Genomic DNA, 17,574 nt, shown 5'->3' with positions numbered 1-17,574 from the left:
CCACTCCAATTCTATGGTGTGATAATATGGGAGCAACATATCTCACTGCCAATCCCGTGTTTCATGCTAGAACAAAGCACATCGAGATAGATTATCACTTTGTCAGAGAACCTGTTGCTAATAAGCAGCTCAATGACAGGTTCATCAGTTCAAGAGATCAGTTGGCGGATATCTTTACAAAAGGGCTCTCTGCACCAAGGTTTCAAATTATACGTTCCAAGTTACACATTCGCCAGCTCCGGTACAACTTGAGGGGAGATGTTAATGATAGCAGACTTATCTCCACAACAAAGTCTCATTGAGATAGTCAGCAGACCGAGTAACTAGGAAGAATCCTAAGTCTATGTTTACGCTCTTCTGAGTCAGAGTTTTGAATTTGTTAAAGTCTTCAAATTATTAGAGTCTATAACAACTATTGTAACTGCATTGCAGTATTCTTCAAGTATAAATAACACTCGGATCTCCACACAGACTGTGGAAGATATTCTACCTAAACTCGTGTTCAAACTGAATTAAAAATGAAGGAAAAGATTTTCAGATGCTCAGGTTGGTATTCTTGTGTGCATTTTCGATGTGAATGAGTTTTGTTTTAGGATTGAAACAAAAGGTTACACTTGACACAACTCTGTTAGATTTGTCCTCATGGTCATGCTTGATTGTGCAAGGGGCATCACTGATATGCTACAATGGGCACGTCGGCCTTAAAAATTAAAGATATTAAAAATTAAAGATATGGAAAAGATAAAACCAACCCGTTTATATTGATGCCTCTAACCAAAACTGGCAAGAACTAACCAAACTGAAAAGATCATCAACTACACAAAAAAGTATTTTTTGTTAATTAAATAACTAATAACTCGTTATTTCTTCCTAAGAAACTAAGAGAAGAAAAATATGAAACCATGGCGGAATCAGTTGGTGGCATTTGCTTAAACATGTCATATATCTTCGTAATCGTGCATTCATCGAACTTACAACCATCTATTTCATAGAATTTACAATCAACCAATACTCCACCTCCATCTCCTTCATTCGTCGCCCAAGCCTTCAGGGAAACAAGGTTCTCAACATGATTAGTGACACAATAATCACAACCACATTTACCATAAGTAGGACCTTCTACTTCAGTAAGCTTTTTCGAGTCCAAATCATAAAATTGAATAACCGCAGGATTTCCTTTGTGTTGCGTCAATTTCCTCCAGTATAGATATATCCGGCCAGCGAACTCTATAATACGAATACTAGTATTACCTCTCTCTGTATGTGTAAAAGTATCATGGTTGTGGTTAGAATAACATGGAGCTTTGGGAGGATATGGTAAAGTTGTTAGAAGATCGAATGTAATAGTTTCCTTTGCCCAAACTTGGTTGATTCTGTCTTTCAACATACATAAATCAACTTACCACTATGACGAATTCCAACAAAACACAGACATCTTTTGTATTCCAATATATCATCATAACCCCAAGGATACATGCAGTGCGGTATATCAATTACTTGAAACTTTTCCGTAGTCGATCCAAAAAAGAACTCCATCAATATAATGGCCGGGTGACACAAGCCTAAGTCCTTGTGGGTAAGGTTTTGGTGCCATTGGATGCTTAATCTCTCTCCATGATTGAGTATTAGCAGTACTTCCAAGTGCTAAAATCATATATCGGTCGTGTAACTCAGCGCCATCAATATATTGAAGTATACACATCAATTTATATTCCTTGGCCAAACCATCGTATCCAAATCGACAATCTTGGACCCCTGTGCTTCCTGGGGTTTTTATGGGAGAGACAATACGTAGTTTCTCGAGTTTACCAAAGTTAAAGATCTCAATGACAAAATAAGTCCAATCGCCGGTTGAATATGGAAAACCCACCCAAAAACATACTAAACCATTGCAATAACCAATTAATCTCCTTGGAGAACTGTTTTTCGAAGCTATTAGATTCTGAACATAAGGTAAAACTTGGCTTTTACCATTAACAAACTTATCTTTTTCCAAATAGAACAAGTGATTTATGGGATATTCTTCCTTTCGAGGTTAAAAAACAGAAATGTCATAAATAAAATAATCCAACTTTCTGGGTAAGAATTTGAATATGAGTTGGGGATTCTTTTGGGATTCAAGCAAGTGGGCATGGATAAATTGTCGATGATTTACATACACAGCGGAACCTCATCAAAGTTTTAATAGGAAGTTTGTGAAGTATTTGCAAAAGTACCTCGTGGGGAATGTGCGCATTGCTTTTAGCCTTCATCTCTTCCGTTGTTCGTTTGCGTTTCTGCATTGCTTCTCTTTGTTAATATCTCAGAACAATTACCTGTTGGGTTTGCAGTATTTATAGAGGCCAAATGAAAGACTTTCCTTTTTCTAGGCCAAGTTGTATTAGGAAAAGCTAGTTTTGTTTTGTTTTAGGATTGAAACCAAAGGTTACATTTGTCACAATCTGTCCTCATGGGACATGCTTTATTGTGTAAAGCCCTAAGGGGGATCAGTGATATTTTCTTTTTCTTTTTAATGGAAAATGACAAGTGATTCGAATCTAATGCGATGATAATTGACAGGCTCTCCTCTACGAGCCACAATTCCCACCTTTTCTTTATTTATCCTTTCTTTTTATATCTACTGCAATGATAATGGGTCTAATTCTTTTGGTGAAAAGAGAGAAAATCTGTCACCAACTAACAAAAAAGTGTATGTACATTGTACATACCACAACAACAATCGGTCTTCACTTCAATTTGAAAAATGTGTGATGAAAATTTCTTGTTTGTGTTGGTAAAAAAGTAATACGCTGGGTGTCTGACCATGGATAATAAGAATCACTTTATCGGGATTTCAGTGGTTGGACTAGCAAGTACCAAAACCATATTTAAACAAACAAAACAGGCTGGACTAGCAGTTATTCTCTTTATTTCTGAATTCCTCTAAGAGAAAAAAAAAATAAACAAAATTTTTAAAGGGATTTGCAGAAAGAAAGAAAAAAAAAAAGACGAAAAGATGGTGTTGTTTAGTAGAAGAGGAGCATCTGGATTCTCAGCATGTAATACAGCAGAAGATGTAACTCTTGGACATGATGGCTCTGGCCTTACTGCTATTATTACTGGTAATAATCAATTCTTCAATTAATTGTTGGTTATATGATTATAGTAAATTAACTGCTAGTTTTACATGAAAAAATTTTGTTTTTTGTTATTTGATTTTGGGTTTTTAGTTAATTGAATTACTGGTATTGTGTTGCTGTTGGTGTTGTTGTTGTTATATATTCTTGGACTAGTATGAACTTTTGAAACAATATGGATATCTAAGTTGAGATTTGATTCCGTGGTGACTAGCAATTTTGTGGAATTGAATGAAGAATAATTTGAATAAGAATTTTTCATGATTGAGGATTGTAGAAGCATTTAGTACCTCTAAATTCTTGTTGCTTTTTTTAATGTTTGTATCCAATTGTTGTTGTTGTGATGGCAGGATCATCAAATGGTATTGGCGCGGAGACTGCACGTGTTCTTGCGATGCGTGGAGTTCAAATTGTCATGGCTGTGAGGAATACGGCTGCGGGTACGGCAGTAAAAGAAACGATATTGAAGGAAACACCTTCGGCCAAAATTGAGATATTGGAGCTGGATGTTAGTTCCATGGCATCAGTGAGGAAGTTTGTGGAAGAATTCAAGTCTTCGGGTCTTCCGCTAAACATCCTTATGTGAGTATCCAAAGAATTTGAGAAGTTTGTTTTCACTATTCATCTGCAATTTCATATCTGGTCTTTTGGGGATGAATGATTTTTTGTTGAGGAGTTTTTACTCTTTGTCGCAGTAATAATGCAGGAGTTATGGCACTGCCTTACAAGCTCTCTCCAGACAAAATAGAGCTTCAGTTTGCAACAAATCATCTAGGTATGTTGCATGAATGATCTGGATTATATTGTATTAATTGTTGTGGCTGCATATCAATATAGAGATGATTTGACCGAAGGGGAATTGTTGGTGGAGATTGATAAGGTTACTTGAGTTTTGCATTATTCCGAACGGACCGTCTTATCTTATCTTATCTGATTCCTTTTTACCTTAATTTCAATTTTGTTGCAGGTCATTTTCTTTTAACAAATCTTTTGTTGGAGACCATGAAAAAAACTGCATCTCAAAGTAACATAGAAGGAAGAATTGTCAATGTTTCTTCTGAAGCTCACAAGTTGGCATACAAAGAAGGGATTCGCTTCGATAAACTCAATGAAGAATCAGGGTTCGTAACTCCGGGATAAAGAGTTTTTGCTTAGGAAAAACTTTAAATTTCAAAAAGTTGAATCCTAGTTTCTTTCTCTTATTTGCAGGTACAACAGCTGGGCGGCCTATGGACAATCAAAACTTGCAAATATATTGCATGCTAATGAGCTTAGTAGACGCCTTGATGTATGTTGTCCTCGAAGATTTTCTCCTTAGTATATTATTACCATCATAAAAATGTTCAGAAATTTCAAGTAGTACAGGCAATGATTTGGAAGCTTGTTCGGTTTTGCTTAATGAACAGGAAGATGGGGCGGCAATAACAGTAAATTCACTTCATCCAGGAGCAATTGTGACGAATCTCTGGCATAATAGCAGCATATTTGGTGGTAAGTCATCGTCCATGGTTTCTTTTTGACTTTCACTTATGCGCAAAAAATCTTTTTAATTTGAACTGACTTGTCTGGTTTCAAGGTTTTATCTTACTGTTATGGTGCAAACTCTTTCGCAGGCTGGGTTTCTAAAGTTGTTGTAGCTCCAGTTAGTAAGCTTGTGGGAAAAAATGTTCCACAGGTATGTCCATTACATTCATGCATTGTGCAGAAGATGTTTTCTTTTTCTTTCTCAGTTATCCTGACAGCAAATATTTTTCTAGGGTGCATCTACAACATGCTACGTTGCATTACATCCGAACAACAAAGGTGTAAGCGGAGAATATTTCGTGGACAACAACATTGGAAAAACTACCTCACAGGGTATAGATACAGAACTAGCAAAGAAACTTTGGGATTTCAGCATGAATTTGATCAGTTGAACAACTCTCAGTCCAGTGGCGGTGGCAATGGTGGTGATAAGTGTGTTTCATGATTCTCGTTATAACAGAACATAAATTAATTTCAGTCACAGAAAGTATTCTTAATAGTTTGTCATTACTCCATTAGTCTACATTAACATATTTGTGTATGATAATAACAACTTCAGCTTTGTCAGTTCTGCTTAAGATTTAAAAAGGGACTGTTAGTGGCGGAGTAAGCAGTTTTCAGTCACCCTAAGCAAAAAAAAAAAAAAAAGTAGGACTCCAAGTTCAGGACGTTCTTAGTAAAAAGAATATAAAGAAACTGAGATCCAGAACTCGACATAACATTAACACCAAAAAGGCTATGGGATCACTTCTCGATTTATCTGATGAGAGATACGCAAAGCAAAAGGTTGTTTCTAAATTTCTAATAATAATTCAGAACCAGTATGTCGGCCATTTCCGGCACCAATGCTGGCTTCCAGGCGCCATTTCTTTGCCCTATGTATAAATACAACGAAGTGAAGCTGCTCTAAGAAAACCTGCTCAAGCTAAATACTTTTCCAAAATTGTACAGCTAGGTTACCGTCAACTTATTTTAAACGTTGTTGTTGTCACCAAGGGGTGGTGGCGCAGTTGGCTAGCGCGTAGGTCTCATAGCTAATAGTTGAGTGATCCTGAGGTCGAGAGTTCGAGCCTCTCTCACCCCATATTTTTGCATCTAGAACTTAGAGTTCAAGCCTCTCCTGAATCCATCCGAAATTCTTTTTCACAAGTACTGATAAGTTATAATCCGAAATCTCAGCATATGATTCCAAAGGATGAAATGATAAAAAAAAGATGCAGCAATGGAGATATACTTAACAATGAAATGATTAGACTTGGTTAAACAGACTGAATTAGCTTCTAATGTCATAAATAATCTGATTTGTTAATTCTTTTAACTATAGTATTTTGGATAGTAGATTACTTAATGTTTTTGACAACAAACAAACTCTTAATGTCAAGCATTAATTAAGGATGATGGCAGTTCATTTCAATATGTGTTTACTCTAAAAAAAATGTGTTATTTATTTTGATACTTTCACAAATCACAATAGCAGTTCTCTTCACACTGCAAAAAAAAAAAAAAAAAAAAAAAAAAAAAAAAAAAGTTTCTTTGCAAAAAATGACAAAAAAAAAATACAATTCTAGTTCATTGGTTAGAACAAAAGTTCATTAAATACGATGAACTGAAAAAAATGGTGAAGTAAAATAAAAGTTCATTACAGACGACGAACTAGAATAACAATTCAATAACACTTAAAATCATTTCAATAGCAATTAAAATCAGTTCATTCCTATAGTTAATTTCAAAAAATGAACTAGAATAACAGTTCAATGGGAACTATGAACTAGCTCATTATGAAATAAGAAAAAATCATTCCTTCATCTAGATTTTCTTATGAATGAAGAACGGATTTTCTTCTTATTTTCTCGCAAAAATAAGTTAAACCGTAAAAAGATCTCTTCTTGTCTTTTTCAATTCATTTTTTTGGTTTGTATACTTTCTTTCCCAGGATCTTTCTTTTTCTCCTTCTTGGTTCTTGATTTTGAAAATTTAATTTTAATTTATTTTTTCATCAAAAATCAAAATACTACGTCATTATTGATTTTGTAGAATTTAATTAAAATACTACGTTATTTTAATTTGGGCTTGGAATGTTTAACTGCAAAACCGATGTTGCGCTTAAAATCAATCAAATGTTAGAATGGTTTATATTGGGTGAAAAATGTTTTAACTGCAAAACCAGTCCATATTAAAAACCAATCTATTAGTATACCGTGTACAAACAACAATAAGACTAGTTTCATGAGAAAAAATGTCATATCTATACATATCAAAACATAACTACTTTACAAACAACAACTCAAAGAAAGATCTAAGGCACAGAATAACCAAAAGAACTTCATGAGAGAAACAAGAAGAGCAAAAGGAAATAGTCCTTCTCAACTTTTCCCTTCCCAAAAGATCCTCTGGCTAGCTCCATTTTTTATCTTCGTAAAGAGTTCTCTCCTTTTCTGATCAAGCTCTCTCTCTCACACACGCACACACACGAACTCTTAGCGATGTTCTCACCAAACTCCCCCTCACTGCTCTTTTATAGACAAAAGGCAGCCAGTGATGTTGACATTCAGTTGTTTGTCTGCTCTTTGTTGCTTCCAATTTTTATTTTGTGGGTGTGTTATTTTTTGGGTGGGGAAGATATAATTGATGGAAAAGGGTTAAACTCCGAGCTATTGAAGAGCCGTTGATTCTCTAGGGATTTCTGACCATTGAAATTTAGGGTTTTGCTCTATAGATCCATCGCTATGGGTTCATTTCCTGAGGGTTTGAGAAACAGTCTAAATATTAATTAGCTAGCAATTAAACTGATTTTATATTAAGGTTCATAGTTCATTTGTTGGAATTTGTTAACTGTAATCTAAACCTGTTACTACTAGTCCTAACACCGAATTCAAAATTTTCAATGAACTGTTATTGAGAAACCGTTTAGCAGTCATTTGAGCTCATTATGAACACTAATGATGATGAAAAAAACAATGTGTTAAAAAAAATCATCATTATTAAGTGTTCATTATTAGTGTTCAATGAATTAGGTATGAATCATTAGCTAGTTCAGGTTTAGATTACACTAATAACCATTTTAAAACTGTCAATTCATTGAGAACTATGAACTAGTAATATAAACTAATCAAAAAAAGAAAACTATCAGTTCATTTAGAAACATGAACTAAAAATGTAGTTAGTTTAGCAAACTATCAGTTCATTTAGATGTATGAACTAAAGTTGTCAGTTCAGTAGGAACTATGAACTAGCAATATGAACTAATCAAAAATAAAAACAGTCAGTTCAGTAAAAACTGTTGTAGGTAGTGACCATTGTCCAATTATGTTAACAACTACCAAAAATGTAAACAACACAAAAAAGCCTTTTAGAGTCAACAAAGCTTGGTTTAGAGATCCTAGCTGCCCTGATCTGATTAAATCAAAATGGAAATGCAATAAGAATGGTTATGCTGCTTTCCAGCTTGTTCATTGCCTTAGCAATACTAAGTTTGGCATTAGGGATTGGAATTACAATCATTTGGGAAACATAAATACTCAAATTATGAATATAGAATCTCAACTGGCTGACTTAACTGCTTCTGGTAGAAATATTAATACTGGTAGAATCTCTGAGTTAACTCAGAAACTTAAATACTAGTATGATATAGAATCTGATTTCTGGAGACAGAAAAACAAAGATGAGGCTATTCTCCAGGATGGTAGAAATACTGCATACTTTCACCAAAGGGCTTACTGGAGACAAAAAACTCAAATAGAATCCCTCCAGAATAACTTAGGCATTTGGTTGGATAATAGAGATGATATTGGTGCTGAACTGTTAAATCATTTTAGCAACATGAGTAAAACTTCTTTTCCTCCTAATCTTGATGTTTTCCTTAATATTGTTGCTGGTAGTATCATAGATGCTGATAATGTTATGTTAACTGCCATTCCTACTGATGATGAAATTAAGAAGATTGTTTTTGCAATGAAGCCATGGACAACATCAGGATCAGATGGTTTCCCTCCTGTATTCTATCAACTAATGTGGGAAACAGTTGGTCCTGATGTTGTTAAAATGGTAAAAGACCTTTCTCATAGCCATCACTTGTTAAAACAACTGAATCATAATTTCACCACCCTGATACCAAAAAATAAATGTCCCAAGAGTGCAGTAGATTTCTGGCCAATTAGCTTGTGAAATGTCTCTTATAAAATCATCTCTAAACTCATGGCTTCTAGACTCAAAAATGTTTTACATAAAATTATTTCTCCTGCCCAAACAGCTTTTTTGTCTGGTAGATTTATTCATGATAATATCATGATTGCTCATGAACTTATACATAGCATGAAAAAGACTAAAGCTAAAGATGGGGGTGTGGAAATAAAATTAGATATGGCTAAGGCTTTTGACAGGGTTGAGTGGAGTTTTATTATTGCTAGTTTCAAAAAACTAGGATTCTCTGATGAATGGTGCACAATGATAGAACAATGTATCTCTGCAGTTTCAACTTCAATCCTTCTTGATGGATCTCCAGGTAATGTATATTCTCCACAAAGGGATCTTAGACAGGGAGACCCCTTATCTCCTTCCTTGTTTATCCTTTGTATGGAATCTCTATCTAGAAGTCTTCACCATACTGAATAAAATAACTTAATTCATGGGTTTAAAGCCACTAAAAGTTGTCCTGCTATTTCTCACTTATTCTTTGCTGATGATTGTCTTATTTTTATCAAATCTAGAACTAAGGATGCTAGAAATATAGCAACTATTATAGAACAGTTTAGCAAATTCTCTGGCCAAGCTGTTAAATTTGATAAATCAGCTCTAGCTTTTAGTGATAAAGTGCCACCTAATGTTAAGAATGAAATTTCTAACATCCTTATAATAAGAAGAATATCCTTACAGGAGAAATATTTAGGAGTACCTTTGTTATTGCAGAAAAGGAAGTATGATACCTTTGTTCACCTTCTAGATAACCATAAAGGAAGACTTGACATTTGGCAAACTATTTGTATCTCTCCCCCTGGTAGAACTGTCATGAATCAGTTTGTGTTAGGTAGCCTTGCTAGTCATCACTTAGCTGTTTTCCCTATGCCTAAGGAACTCACTGACAAAATGGACAACATTCAAATGAAATTTTGGTGTGGAAAAAGGAAGGTGAAAAAGTTTACTATCCTAAAAGTTGGTATGACATATCTCTCCCAAAAGAGCTAGGTGGTCTTAATATTAGGAAAACTGATAACATTAATCTAGCTATGCTTACCAAATTAGCTTGGAGACTGATAAATTCCCCAGATGAACAATGGGTTGTTATCCTAAGGGAGAAGTATTTTGCTAATCTAAACTTGTTAAGTGACTGCATAGGAAACCAAGGTTCTTAGATTTGGAATGGTATTTGCACTGGTTTGAGCATTGTGAAAAAACAATATGTCTGGGAAATTGGTGATGGTAATAATGTTCATATTTGGAAAAACAACTGGATTCCAAATATGCACAAACCTCCTGAATCAAACTTTAGTTCTACAGGTATGACTCTTGTTAGCCAATTGATTAATGTTGATACTAAGGATTGGAATATTGACACTTTAAATTCTTTATTTGATGAGAATACTGTCAAAGACATTACTAATATTAGAATTCCTATGTTTGGTCGGGATAAGGTAAGATGGGAACCTTCCAATGATGGAAATTTCACTATCAAATCTGCATATAGGGCTATCCTGGATGATCAGCTGAGTGTCAAACCTACTAAAAAAATTTAGCAATCAATTGGAAACATAAGTTACCTCCTAGAGTTCATACTTTTATCTGGAAATTTTTGCATCAATGTCTGCCAACTAAATCCAGGTTATCTAGATTTACTAGGCATCGGGATAATTAATGTCATTTTTGTACTAATGCTCCAGAAACTCCTCAACACCTGTAGTCAGCTCTATTTGGAACAATGTGCATACTAATCTTACTTATATTCTGCAGAATAAGAGCATATACCAATGGGTTTCTAGTTACTTCCAGAACCAAGTAATCCTGTGCAAAGAGATTTATCTCTTTATGATGTGGTTTGTTTTACTTTGTGGATGATTTGGAAAGCTAGGTGTGTCAAAGTTTTTGAGAATAAAAATGTTAACATCATAGAGCTTTCTAATAATGTTAGGTTGCAAGTGGAAGACTGGAAAAGGGTTAACCTTTTAAGACTGTCAGATACTGGTTATTCTAGACAGTTTAATAAGTTTTGGAAACCTCCAGTCGATGGAGTGATAAAAATTAATTTTGATGCCTCTTTTATTGATAGACATAACCTTGCAGGTTGGGGATTAACATCTAGAGATTTTGCAGGTAATAGCAATGGACTGCGGGGAGGGGCATGTGGTGCAATAGACCCTGAACAGGCAGAGGCTTATGCAGTACTGGAAGCAGTGAAGTGGGCAAAGCAAAAGGGATAGGAAAGGATTTAACTTGAAGGTGATTGTCAGAATGTAATAACAACAATAGATGGGAAGCTTGATGCTGTGAATTGGACTACCCAAAATGTAGTGAATGATGCAATTTTTCTTCTTAGAACATTTGAATTTTGGAAATGTAGCAAAGTGCATAGAGATGCAAACCATTTGGCTGATACCCTATCCAAATTTGCAAGAACTAGCTCTTTTTGTTTTAATTGGCTTAATAACTGTCCAGAATGGGTAAATGCCCTCATTCAGAAGGACAAGAATGATATGAATTTATCTATCTTTCCTATTAAAAAAAAATGTAAAAATTGTGAACTAGATAATGAACTAATCAAAAGAAACTGTGAACTAGATAATGAACTAGTTTTGATGCTAGTAGTGGTTTAGGAGTTTTATTTTTTATAGATTGGGTGTTGCTATTCAAAGAGGTGTTTTGTTAGAGCACTGCTCGGTCGAACTCGCAAATGTTGCTATCTCAAGCTTGTTGTCAAATTTAGTTTCCAAAACTATAAGTCTTGATTTCTAATCTACTTATAGTTAAGTCTCGGATTAGGATAGAAAGTGTAGTTGAGCATTAGACTTCACGGTGTTCATCGATTGAAGACGAAGAACTAGTAAAGGGAGCTTGTGGAACTTCATCAACAAAAGGCCGGTATGTGGAGACTTGAACACATCTATCACTCAAAAATCTATCTACTCTATTTTCTATTTGAGACAAAAGTCCATATAGACTTCAATTATACACATTTGATATTTCGAGCTGAGTTTAACTCGCTTACATATTTCTCGAAGTATGTGTTGGTAAGCTTTCGCTTTCTCTAGAACTAGTTTCATTTGAGTCATTTGAACTAGTTATGGTTAAGATGAATATGGTTCATATGAAAGTGTTCATATGGATAACTTCGGTTAACTATTGTTGAGCCAAAAAGGTACACACGTTTAGGTACGGTTACTCATATTTGAAAAAGCGGGAGTCTAACAACACCACCCAATATTTCGATTAGTAATCTGTATGGACTAACTCCGAAATACTTTGCTAGAGAATCAACTAGACAGTCAAACTCAATCAAGATAGAAAGTATGTCAAGGAGTTAATATCTCTCTCTTGATTTGATTTTTACTCAAGCTAAAAACAATAGCGAGTCTTTATGAAATACAAGGAATACTTGGACCGTACCAAAGACCAATGTCCAAGGATCAATCAATATCAATCAACAACCAAAGGTTGGATTTCCAATTGATGATCACGAACGCATAACTTGTATTATTTCAATTATATAAAATATAATGCGGAAAAGAAATAACACAGACACCAAAAATTTTGTTAACGAGGAAACCGCAAATGCAGAAAAACCCCGAGACTTAGTCCAGATTGAATACACACTGTATTAAGCCGCTACAGACACTAGCCTAATGCAAACTAACTTCGGAATGGACTATAATTGAACCCCTATCAATCTCCCAATGATACAAGGTACAGTTGTACTCCTACGCCTCTGATCCCAGCAGGATACTGCGTACTTGATTCCCTTAGCTGATCTCACCCACAACCAAGAATTGTTATAACCCAAAATCACAGACTTGATAATAAACAGATTTGTCTCACACAGAAAAGTCTATAAAAGGATAAATCTGTCTCACACTGATAAACCCTAGGTTTTGTTCCATCTTTAGATATAAAATCAAGGTAACAAGAACCAATTGATAATCCGGTCTTATATTCCCGAAGAACAGCCTAGATTAATCAATCACCTCTCTACAATCCTTCCTGACTACACAAGCGGATTGTCGAGGAATCACAAACAGTGATACGAAGATGTTTGTGACTTATTTATCTTTCCTATCAGAGAACTCTCACGATCTCAAGCCAATCAATCGATTTTACTCGTACTATAGAAGATGCAAGATCAAATCACACAACTAAGATAAAGTAGTATCGGTCTGGCTTCACAATCCCAATGAAGTTTTTAAGTCGTTAACCTGATTTTAGAGAAGAAAATCAAAGGTTAATGGAGATCGACTCTAGCGGGCGCACTAGTAGCACAAAGACGTGTGGGGATTAGTTTTGCACAATGCTAGATGTCTCCTTTATATAGCCTTCAAATCAGGGTTTTTACTTAGTTACAAAGCAATCCATATTCACCGTTAGATGAAAACCTGATTTAGATTTAAGCTAATATTTCTCAATCGTTAGATCGAAAACTTAGCTTGTCACACACACTTGGGTAGACGTTTAATGGGTTCGTGATAACCATGCCCAAATGTGTACGTGTATGTTGGTTCAACATAGTAACCCAAAAGGTTAATTAACCATATGAGCATTTCATATTAACGTTGTTCTTCTTCACCATAACTAGTTCAATTGACTCAAATGAACTAGTTACAGAGTTGTTCAATTGCTATGAGATCTTATGTAACTACACAAGACATAATTGAAGCAAAGATGATTCGATTCGATTGAATCGTCTCATGAACATTATAGCCACGGTTTTCATAAAAAATTCCTTAGTAATTTAATGTTTCATGTTCAGAGCACATCTTTAGATCATAACCTCTTAAGTTCACAAACAAGTTCGCGGACTTAAGTTAATCGGTTGAGTTTTCCAAACTCAGCAGAAATTCTCGGGATGAGAACTTCCGCCAGTTCGCGGACTGGGTTCGCGGACTGAATTCGCGGACTAAGCACACAAACGAGTATTTGGAAAATCCCAGCAGAAATTCTCGGTCGAGAACTTCCGACAGTTCGCGGACTGAGTCTGCGAACTAGGTTCGCGGACTTGGCAAACCAATTCCACAATCCTCCCGATTTTTCTTGATCAACAAAGTTCGAAAACTTCGGTTCAAGGAATACATGGTTATGTAATCTAAACTCTCATTTAAATCATTGAGACATTCTCAGAGGACGCTATGTAGTCGTTATTCACAGACCGATTCACGTCAGAGCAATTCTCAAAGTGATTGAAACTTTTCATGACTTTCGTCACTAGGTGAAGATAAACTTGATCAAAGAGAAACGCTTTACCAACACACGATTTCGAGATAAAATATAATCAATGAATGCTCAGCTCGAAATGTCAAATGTGTATGATCTAGTCTATATAGCATACAACTTTTATCTCATAAGAAGTAGGAGATAAAAGAGATAGACTTTTGAGTGATAGATAAGTTCAAGTCTCCACATACCTTTTTGTTGATGAAGTTCCACGGTTCCTTGTATAGATCTTCGTCGTTGTATGATGAATCGCCATGAATTCCTTGAGCTCAACTACACTTTTCTATCCTAGTCTGAGACTTAGCTATGTAGGCTAGAAATCAAGACTTATAGTTTTGATCACTAACATTGACAAACAATCTCCCCCTTTGTCAATTTTAGTGACAAAACTATTAATACATATGGAATACAAAAAAGATAAACTTTAGTGGCTCCTATCCCATAGTCTAATCTTCAACGTTCCTTGAAATCTTCGTCCTTCCAAGTACTCCAATGATCCCAAAGGTTGTAAGTTTAGTACCATCGTTGTTGAAGATCCGTAGCTATAACAATGAGAGAAATCGAGATTCTCGATCATTATTATACAGTGTCATAGTATTTATTATATGCATCAAAGTCCAATTGTATCACGACTTTAACAATAATACTACGGTGATATGTATCACTCCCCCTTAGTCAATACTCCATCTCGATCAAGGAAACCACTCCCCCTTACACAATGATCCGAAAACCATATGTATTTGTAGTGTGAACTACAATATTTCTCCCCCTTTTTGTCAATAAAATTGGTAAAGGTACAAGAATGGGATCATAGTGAAATTTCCACAATAGACATTTCATGACCAAAAGAAAAATACATACCAACTTAATTTAGATGCAATCTAATAGCCGAAGCTAACAGCATTCATCAAGGAGTTTTAAGATACAAGATAACCCCTATAAAGTTCCACAGCCGCACTCCCCGCAAGATATTACCATTAAGCACAAGTTCAAAAGAACTCTCCCCCATTTGATGTCATTCTCGAGAGAACAACAAGAGCGACCTTAATTTCGAAAGAAAATAAGGATTTTTTATTGGACACCAAAAACCATAGGAATGATTTTATATATCCAAAGATCAAACAAATTAACCACAAGTAAACCCATGATTAATTCAATTGGAATACGCAATTAAATCAAACCACAAAAGTGATCAATTTAATTGAAAGAGCTCAACATCAATAAAATCACGGAGCTACGACTAAGTCAATCACACGAAGATGACTAACTTAACCGTTCAAATACTCAACATAAGGAAAACCTTACGGAATATATGACTACATTAACCAAAGAACATGATAGTGTAGCCTTTCATATACTCAACACAAGAACTTGTGGAATATATGAAAACTCAACTAGATTAATTACAAGAGAACGTATAATTAATCTAATTGGAATACAAACAACCAAAATAATCACTAAAGTAATCAATTTAATTATTTTGGGCTCAACATAAGAGAACTTATGGAACCCCGACTAAGTTCATCATAGAATATGACAACCTTAACCGTACATGTACTCGACATAAGAAAGAAGACTTATGGAGTACTAACTAAATAACCAAACTAGTTGATTAATTTAGTTCCTAATGCTCGACATATAGCATCTTATGGAACAACCAACAAAGCCAAGGTAAATCGACTTAGTTGTAAGGTGCTCAACATAAGACACACAATGGAGCCTTCACGGTAAAACATAATAAAATGGATTAATGAAGATCAATACCGTGGATAACATACAAGGATCTATTCTATTTTCCATCATAACGACATAATATACTTTATCCTTGTAGAACAAAAGATTTTATCCTATTTTCCATCAAATACATGATTACATAGGTTTAAATTTTGTATATGTCAAAAGTCCATTCGTCCTTTCATCAATAAGAATACCGATTCATGAACGACTTTACTTTTGACAAAATATGGGACCTTCAAGTTCATGGACGCAAACAATACATATCCCATAAAAATATTGCAATATCACAAACCATTAAAATACTGCAATAAACATCATCCTCCAAATATTTTTAGAATTTAATAACCAAAACCTAAAAAATAACATAAGAAGATGAAAACAAAAATAGTTATGTGTAGTCACAATCATCGATATTCAAAGCACTAGTTATTCTTCCAGCTAATCCAAAAAGAAGACATACTAGGCATATAAACTCAACAAAAACAGATGAAAAGCTTAAAAGGAAATGGATCCCGGTGTATCCTCAACAGCGAACAAGGACACAGGAGGTACATAATCCATATGAGACATGAAGTCTATGAGCTTGTGATTGACAGCCTTCTCAGCATCAACGGACAGATGATTCTCTTTTCGAAGATCCTTGATTTCAGATTTTATGAGACCAAGGTCAGACACAACCTTTTACAACTCAGTTTTCACCATATCAAGACCTTTAAGAGTATCAACAAGCTGTTGTTTTGCTTCCCCAAAGTACTTAAGAAAGTCATGAACAACTTCAGCAGATATCATCCTTATCAACATCTTCATGAGTATAAGCAAAGAAGAATGAGGCATTGGGATGATCTTCATATAAAAGTGTTCTCTTCCTATTAGATTCAACCTCAACACCTTTGTCAAGAAATCCTTTTGCAAAACCACCATAGCAAGAAGAGGAGGAAGACATTCTTGAAAATCCAAAAACCACCAGGAGTACCCGTACGTGACTTGTAACCCTAAGAGGTTGGATATTTTATCTTTGGGGACAACAATTTAGGGTATTAAAAAAAAATTGTTGATTCGGGCCAGAACGGAATCCGTTCGAGTACGACAAATACCCAAAAAATAAAGTCCTTCAAACATTTTGAAAACAGGACCTAAAATCAAAATTTAAGACAATATGCAACAACTTCTTTTGGCTTAACTAATACTTGATCTTAATGAATCTGTCAACACAAGTTTAGCTATGGACGATAAGAAAATGGCTTAACTTAACAAATGCAAGCAACAAGTATACATGTTTTTAACACTACTTACTCAACAGGATTTTATATGAGTAAGTTCTCGAACCTTGTGATTAATTAGAACAAGTACGATCCACAGGCTCATTACGAGGTTTATATCTTTGGTTAAGTTTGTTTTTCCTCTTAGACTTAGAGAGGGATCATGTTTGACATGAGAAATTATTCTAAAAATTATTGTCATCAAAATAAGAGACATAGTTAGAGTTCTTACCAGAAATGTCTTGACATGAGGAAGAGGATAATCTGTTGACAAGCTCTTTATATCTTCCAACTCTCTTTTTAATATCTTTTCTCATCTCATTGATTTTCCTTTCTTCTGGGATGACTCTCTCAACGTGATCAATGTTTCTTTCAGAAGCACAGCAGTTAACTTCCTTAGGATGATGTTTATTAAGACGTATATTCTGCCTTTGAACATTGAAGGAACTCACTGTACTGACATTCCTGTAGCATTCACAGGATAGGTATGAAAACCAATTGGCTCAATCATACGTATGTCAGTCACACCT

General features: G+C 34.9%; 1 protein-coding gene and 1 non-coding gene across 2 annotated transcripts; both read left to right on the top strand.

Annotated features, from left to right (window-relative positions):
- The first annotated feature begins 2,838 nt into the window (after positions 1-2,838).
- Positions 2,839-5,246, top strand: LOC113274708 (short-chain dehydrogenase TIC 32, chloroplastic-like). Its single transcript, XM_026524096.1, has 8 exons — positions 2,839-3,101; positions 3,467-3,698; positions 3,812-3,891; positions 4,084-4,237; positions 4,326-4,404; positions 4,523-4,607; positions 4,730-4,791; positions 4,874-5,246. The coding sequence occupies exons 1-8, from the start codon at positions 2,996-2,998 to the stop codon at positions 5,030-5,032; spliced, it is 957 nt and encodes a 318-aa protein (XP_026379881.1). The 5' UTR covers positions 2,839-2,995; the 3' UTR covers positions 5,033-5,246.
- A 389-nt stretch (positions 5,247-5,635) lies between these two features.
- Positions 5,636-5,724, top strand: TRNAM-CAU. Its single transcript is given in 2 exon segments — positions 5,636-5,673; positions 5,689-5,724. It is a non-coding gene; the product is annotated as a tRNA-Met (tRNA).
- The last annotated feature ends 11,850 nt before the right edge of the window (positions 5,725-17,574 follow it).

Source organism: Papaver somniferum, chromosome 4 (genome assembly GCF_003573695.1).
Source record: "Papaver somniferum cultivar HN1 chromosome 4, ASM357369v1, whole genome shotgun sequence".
NCBI lineage: Eukaryota > Viridiplantae > Streptophyta > Magnoliopsida > Ranunculales > Papaveraceae > Papaver > Papaver somniferum.
This window is presented reverse-complemented; position numbering and strand designations above follow the sequence as displayed.

Excerpts from the sequence above, each read along its gene's own strand:
- LOC113274708 (XM_026524096.1), top strand. The coding sequence starts at position 2,996 with ATGGTGTTGTTTAGTAGAAGAGGAGCATCTGGATTCTCAGCATGTAAT. Across the intron at positions 4,405-4,522 it reads AGCTTAGTAGACGCCTTGAT|GAAGATGGGGCGGCAATAAC; the intron begins GTATGTTGTCCT and ends CTTAATGAACAG. Across the intron at positions 4,608-4,729 it reads TAATAGCAGCATATTTGGTG|GCTGGGTTTCTAAAGTTGTT; the intron begins GTAAGTCATCGT and ends ACTCTTTCGCAG.